The 6312-nt window shown below is 54.0% G+C and overlaps 1 protein-coding gene across 1 annotated transcript; it reads right to left on the bottom strand.

Moving 5' to 3' along the window:
• Positions 1 to 3530: 3530 nt before the first annotated feature.
• On the bottom strand, positions 3531 to 5453 carry LOC135308365 (PHD finger protein 7-like). The gene is made up of 7 exons (XM_064433305.1): positions 5361 to 5453; positions 5121 to 5283; positions 4928 to 5034; positions 4599 to 4712; positions 4333 to 4451; positions 3847 to 4179; positions 3531 to 3601 (listed from the first exon to the last, which is right to left on the bottom strand). The coding sequence occupies exons 1-7, from the start codon at positions 5447 to 5449 to the stop codon at positions 3531 to 3533; spliced, it is 996 nt and encodes a 331-aa protein (XP_064289375.1). The 5' UTR covers positions 5450 to 5453.
• Positions 5454 to 6312: the final 859 nt, after the last annotated feature.

Raw genomic sequence — 6312 nt, 5'->3', positions numbered from 1 at the left:
GAGGGAGCGCTCCGTACCTTCTGCCAGGTCACTGGGGAATAAGGCAAACAAGGCTGGCCCCAGCACGGCCCCCTGAGCTCACAGCTACCTGAGTTTGCAGCTCCACTGCGCACTTCTCTACCCCACTGTCCCTGAGCTGCCTCAGGAGTGCCACAAGGGAGGCAGGGACAAAGGCTTGCTGAAGTCCTGGCTGACAAGGGCCACCACTCAGCACTAGGACACTGCATCCTCCCCCAGCACTGAGGCCTGCTGAGGACTGAGCTCTCCGTTTCAACACACCCTGTAAATCAGACAGGCGGGGAGATTGCAGGCCGGTAACTGCATGAACACAGCAGTACCTTGCATCAGAGTTACCTAATCAGTCTCAAGAAAGGCACAGCCTTTGAGCCTGTCTTAAGACTATATATTCTACAAAATATAACAAGCAATTGTTCTGGAGGCCTGTGCAGGTTTTGGGGACTGTGTGTTTTCCCTTTTGTTGTTGTTTGCTTTGTTTCTAAATAACAAATTCACTGGATTCAGAAGAGAAAGCCCCAGATTCTTGAGGACCAAGAACCACAGGCACATACAAGCCAAACTCAACATTCCGGATGGTAACACCCGAAAGAAAGGCAGGAAAAAGTTCAAGATGCTACACGTACCTGAAAGGATCCAAACTGTCTAGGTAACCTGTCAAGTGACTAAGTTTTTGATAAGCTCTAAAAGTCCAGATTCCTATTAGCCAAATATCTGAAAGAAAAGTAAGCCAGAAATCTGCTTGACCTCTATTTTACCAGGACTTGCTCATGGGATTCTACCACTATTTTGGCCACAAGTAAGGGTGGCAAATTTTGCTTGAAAACATTCATAACTAGTCCAGGAAAGGTTCAGAAGGGAAAGAAATCCAAAAGGGGGTGAAGAAATTCTGTCCTACCTCTAAGGCGTTCATGATCGTCGGAGAAGAAGCAAACTCTAGCACTTTCTGTGTGTGGTAAAGAAAGAAACCCAGACAAGTACAAAGGGATTTTAGCATCCTAAATTGTACTTTGAAATTCCATGCGCATGACTTGAAACTGTAGTGCTTCAGAGACATTGTATACATTGAAAAACTTTATTCCCTAGTACCCAAATAGAGCTTTTGATTTTACAAAAGCCACTTTGAAAGTGAAAACTGACTGTGTCTTTGGCTTTTGGCCAAACTCCGTTTGGAGTTGGTCAAACCCAAATGACCCGGAAAATTTCTTGTGCTCTACTTCTCCTTTTCCACATTCAACTTCACAGCAAACAGGCTGCTGGGCGTTTTGACTCTGTGCAGCACAAATGGTTTTCCAAGATGGCTTTCAGGGGCGTGCAATGTCAGTTTCCCACTTGCTGAGGGCTGCTGTTAATATTGCCACAGCATTCAGCTACTACCGCCAAGGAGACAACAAAGAGCAATGGAACTTGCATTTCTCAGTCCTTTTCAATTTCTGACATCTGGGGCTCCTCTTCACCCTCAGAACTGCTGTCTTGGACACGTCGATCCTCTTGCCACGTGACTTGTACCGGTTTTGTTGTTCCAAGTACGTAAGGCTCTGCGATAACAGCAGCAATAGAGAAAAAAAGCCAAAACCAGATTATTCCTCTGCTGGGCAGGAAAGATTCCTCCTTTCAAGAGAAATACACTGGAAAAGACAGATTTCAGAAGGACAGAATCGTCTCCTGCCAGAGTTTGTGAGCTGTATCTGTGCTTCAGGATTTTCCACTTAGTTCTCGGCATCCCTTATGTATTTTTCAACATTTATCATTGCATTCAGAAGACACTGAATACCTTCTGAATTCAGTACAAGTGTGGAGGGCTTCTTGCTTTGTGCTGTTGCATTGTGTTTTTTAGGATTTTGGGTAAGTTCACAACATTTCTTTCTCTCCTGCACGAGTGGGACTCGATTTAATGTTGTTACATCTTCATTTCATAAAGCCTCATTTTATCTAGGATTGGGACACCCCAATGATGATGTGTCCTTCACTTTCCCTTTTCTAAAGGTCCAAGAATAGAATTCAGTAACAAACAGAATGCTCATGGTCCTTGAAGTCAGCTCCAGGATTGTGCTCCTCCCTCTACATTAACACACATTTCCTTTAAAATCTTGTCAGGTTCTAGGAAACTTAATATGACTGGTATGTTACCATTTTCCCTCTTTGAGGAATTCAGGGCATGACAACAAGCTTTTCTACCACTCTGCAAAGTACCCAATGCCTTCTCAAAGCATGCCTTCCTGAATTCCTGAAACACAAGCATCAGGTACCTCTCATGAATCTGCCTCAGCCTTGGCAAGCTGAAATGAAGCTCAAAATGCTGCTGCCTAATTCCTGACTTCTGCTGCTGAAAATCCCCTGGATCCTGACCTTCATTACACTCTATTGCCCTACAGTGCCTGCCAGAAGCTGTTCCTTAGCAATGGCACTGTTCAAAGGGTTCTGCTCTTACCTTCTTTGATGCCCAACTCGTCTGTGACTCCAGAGAAGGAAAACTTGAAAGCCCTCCACTCCTGAGCTGCGTCCTTCTCAGGCAAAGGTCCCAAATGGTCATCTGGGCCAGAGTCCTGTGTGTCCTCTTTGTCCCAGGGTATTTCCACACTCTTTTCTGCTTTGTTCTTTGAAAGTCTAATCAAGTCTTTCAAATCAGCAGCAACATTGGAATTGTTTTCTTCAGACACTTGAGACAGTGTCTCACTCTCTTCTTTCTTCTTTCTTTTGGTCTTCCTGAAAGGAGATTGCTCAAATCTTGCAACCCAGCACATGTCCTTTCCAAAGACAGCTTCTGCAAGAGCCTCCTTGCTCTGAACGTCTCCCTAACCGGATCCAAGCCCATTAAGGAGTGGTTCACTTTCAAGGCTAAGCAGTGGGGAAACATCTGAGGCTGGAGTCTAAAGGCAGGAGCAAGAGTCCTTTTCCATTAGCCACATCGTTAAGGGACTTGTCACTGAATACAGGGTTACACAGAAATCAAGGTATTTAGCACAGACCTCTTTCCTGCCGGTAGAAATGTCAAGAGCTAACAGGGTTTTCTCACAGACCTGCAAATCTCAGGGGCCCTGTGCTGACCGTTCTCACCTTCACTTCCGGCAGCGAACCCATGGACTAGAAAGAAAAGATGGCGCTACGTGCTGCTGTAGGAGGTGCCACTTGAGGCCCGATGTCGATGGCGGGAGCGGCTGCTCCTGCGGGACGTCCCCGACGGTGTCCCCCTGCGCCTTGGACTCTCAGCACGCGCTGCTGTCCTCCTGCTGCTGTCCTGGCCACTCCTGGACTGCACAGGTGGATCTGAGGCCCGGCGCTGCAGGCGGGAGCGGCGGTGTCTGGGGGACATCCCTGACAATGCCTCCCTTTGCCTGGGCCTCTCAGCCCTCGGCCCTGTCCTGCTGCTGCTGTCACGCCGACAACTGGACCGGACACGTTGACTCTGGGCCCGACCCTGCTTCCGGGAGCGGCGGCGTCTGGGAGATGTCCGTGGAGCCATCTCCCTTAGCCCGGATCTCTCAGCTCTCGCTCCTATCCTGCTGCTGCTGCTGTCACGCCTGGACCGGACACGTGGACTCTGGGCCCGACCCTGCTGCCGGCAGTGGCTGTGTCTGGGGGATGTCTGTGGAAGAGTCACCTTTTGCCTGGGTCTCTCACCCCTCAGCCGTGTCCTGCTGCTGCTGCTGTCACGCCGACTCCTGGACCGGACACGTGGACTCTGAGCTCCCACTTGCTGCTGGGAGTGGCTGTGTCTGGAGGATGTCTGTGGAGGTGTCGCCCTTTGCCGCGGCCTCTCAGCCCTTGATGTTGTCCTGCTGCTCCTGTCACAGCGACTCCTCGATCGGACGGGCTGATTTGGGTCCTGACCTTGCGGGCCAGAGCTGTTTCGCCTGTGGTCAGGCCCAGCACGTCTGGAATGGAGCCTGTCCTCAGGGTCCGGGGAGCTGCTGTATGTTGGCCTTGATCTGCTGGGGCTGCTGGTGTCCAGCAAGGAAGATGGCAGTGACTGCTGTGATGCTGGCTGTTGCTGGCTGTTTTGGCTGCTGGTCTCTGGAGATGGAGACGGGGAAGCCAGCCCCGATGGCACCGGCGTGCCGGAGCTGGGCCTGATGTCCTGGGATTCTGAGGAGCCATGAGCAGATTCCTGTCCTGACTGTCTGGCCAGGCTGGGGCCACTGAGCTCTGGCTCATCCCTGGAGGCTGTAAGGGCAAGCAGGAATGTCAAAGGCCCCCCAGGCCCAAGGCAGGCCAGGCCAGAGCAGTACCCCTATGCCTTCAGGAGCACATGGGCTCTGCCAAGGCCAGCCTGGGCACTGCCCCCAGCCCAGGGACACCGGGGGCTTTGACTCATACACGTTCCAAGACCAGCACAGCTGTCACACTCCCATATGTATGTCTTTTTTCTCAGGCCAGAGCAGCGCCTGTGGGTGCCCTCAGCAGCACAGGAGGAGCACAGGAGCAATTGCCAGGGCCTGGGGAGGCAAAGAGGCTTATGGCACTGAGGACAAAGTGTCCCAGCATGTGGTTGTCTGGCTAAGCTCTTGCAAGTTCTTGCCTCTTTGAGCCCTTGCCGAGATATGGTTTCCCTGCAGAGCCCCGGGTGCAGCTTCCCAACTTACCCCTCATGCTCTGCCTCCTCCCTGCCTCCAGGGTAAAGGCATTCCCTGGCATTGCACATGCTGTGCCTCTCTCCTAGATAAGCAAAGGCATCGTTGTCCTCCCATGTTGGCTGTCTGATGCAGAAAGGAAAACCTGATGAGTTTCTGCTGCCCTCTCCTCATGGAGGTCCAGGGTGTCCCTGCTTTTCCTCCAGCGCTTTTCCAAGTTGTGTGTGAAGCTGAAGCCCAGAGTCATGGGACAGGGCAGGGCCAGGACTGCTGGGGCACGGCCTGGCACAACACAGCATTTGCAGCCTCCTGTCTTGTGAGCCAGGCAGAAGGACACCAACCTGAAGGGGACTCTGATCCCCATGAAGAACATTTCAACAGCGAATTCCCCGCTGTCTCTGCAGAGGGGGCACTGGAAGAATAAAGCACCAGCGCGCATGGCCTGTCCCTGCAGGGCAAACACATGCAGTGTGAGCCAGGCCCTGGTGCTGCTGAGCACCTGCTGTGCCCCAGGACTGAGGGGAGGGATCCGACCTGGATGCAGTCCCTGTGGAACCAGGCTCTTTTACACGTTGGGCACACCATGGTTTCAAAGGTCTTTCTATCCTCCACAGGCTCCATGCAGATGAGGCAATCGGTGCCCGGCTCTGGAGTCGCCTGCACCTCCTGCTCTGGACGGTGCTCGGGGCAGTAGGAGCTGGGGGAAAAATAGATGAGCACAGTGAGAAGTGCTGGATCCCTGGCCAGTGGTGGCCAGAAGCGGAGAGGAGGTACCTGTATGGAGTGATGTACTGATTGACGCAGCCACCCTCCTTGGCGCAGGGCAGGTGGAACCATCTCTCGCAGTCCTCCTTGCAGCACATGATGGTTGCCCCGCTCTGGCCACAGACGCAGCAGCGCTGGAAAGAGCCAAGCAGCCCCATCAGCAGCAGCCTCGGGGCCTCCCCTGGCAGCCCCGCGGCTCCGGGCAGGGCGCAGGATGCGGCCACTGCTGGGTCCCAGCCCACAGAGCCGCCTGGGGGAGGAGGGAGGAGGCTCCTGTGCCAGAGCCTCTGTGCCAGAGCTGCTGGGAGCCAGACTTTGTCCCAGTACCGGCTGTTGGGCCGGCCTTGCTTTGCTGCAGCCTGGGCTAAGCTATGGCAAACCTCGCCTGGCACAAATCTCCCTGCTCTTGTCAGGCTCTCACCTTCTGTGCCGCCCGCCACACTGCAATTTGGATATCTCGAGGCAGAAAGCCCATGAGTCCAACAGGATGGTCCTCTTGGCGAAAAAGCAGAGTGGCGAAAAACTGCAGCAAAGGGGAGGAGCTGATGAGGAGAGAGTGGCAGGAACTGCCCATTGCAGTGGTGGAGGGAGCACCCGCAGCCACGCACCAGGCAAAAGACGTGGGCACAGAGCCTGCACTTCTCCACTTTGTCACCACAGGCGTCCGGGTCAGCCTCCACACGGCGACACAGCATGCATGCTGCAGGGGACAGAGCCAGTGGCAGCTGGCATGAGCACCTCTGCGGGGCTCTTAGCCTCCAGCAGCATCGGCCCCAAGGGCTGCTCTGTCCCTGCCTGCCTGCCTGCCTGCCTGAGGGGCAGGGCTGGAGGCCTTGCAGAGCAGGGGCCATTGCGGGCACGGCTGTCCCAGGAGCTGCCCCCTGGCCCAGCTGGGACCCACACAGGGAGGAGGGAGGCTTCCAGCCCCGGCATGGCTGAGCAGCTCCTGCCTCCCCCTGCC

Source organism: Passer domesticus, chromosome 9 (genome assembly GCF_036417665.1).
Source record: "Passer domesticus isolate bPasDom1 chromosome 9, bPasDom1.hap1, whole genome shotgun sequence".
Classification (NCBI taxonomy): Eukaryota; Metazoa; Chordata; class Aves; order Passeriformes; family Passeridae; genus Passer; species Passer domesticus.
The sequence above is the reverse complement of the archived record's forward strand: the minus strand, read 5'-3'. Positions and strand labels throughout refer to the sequence as shown.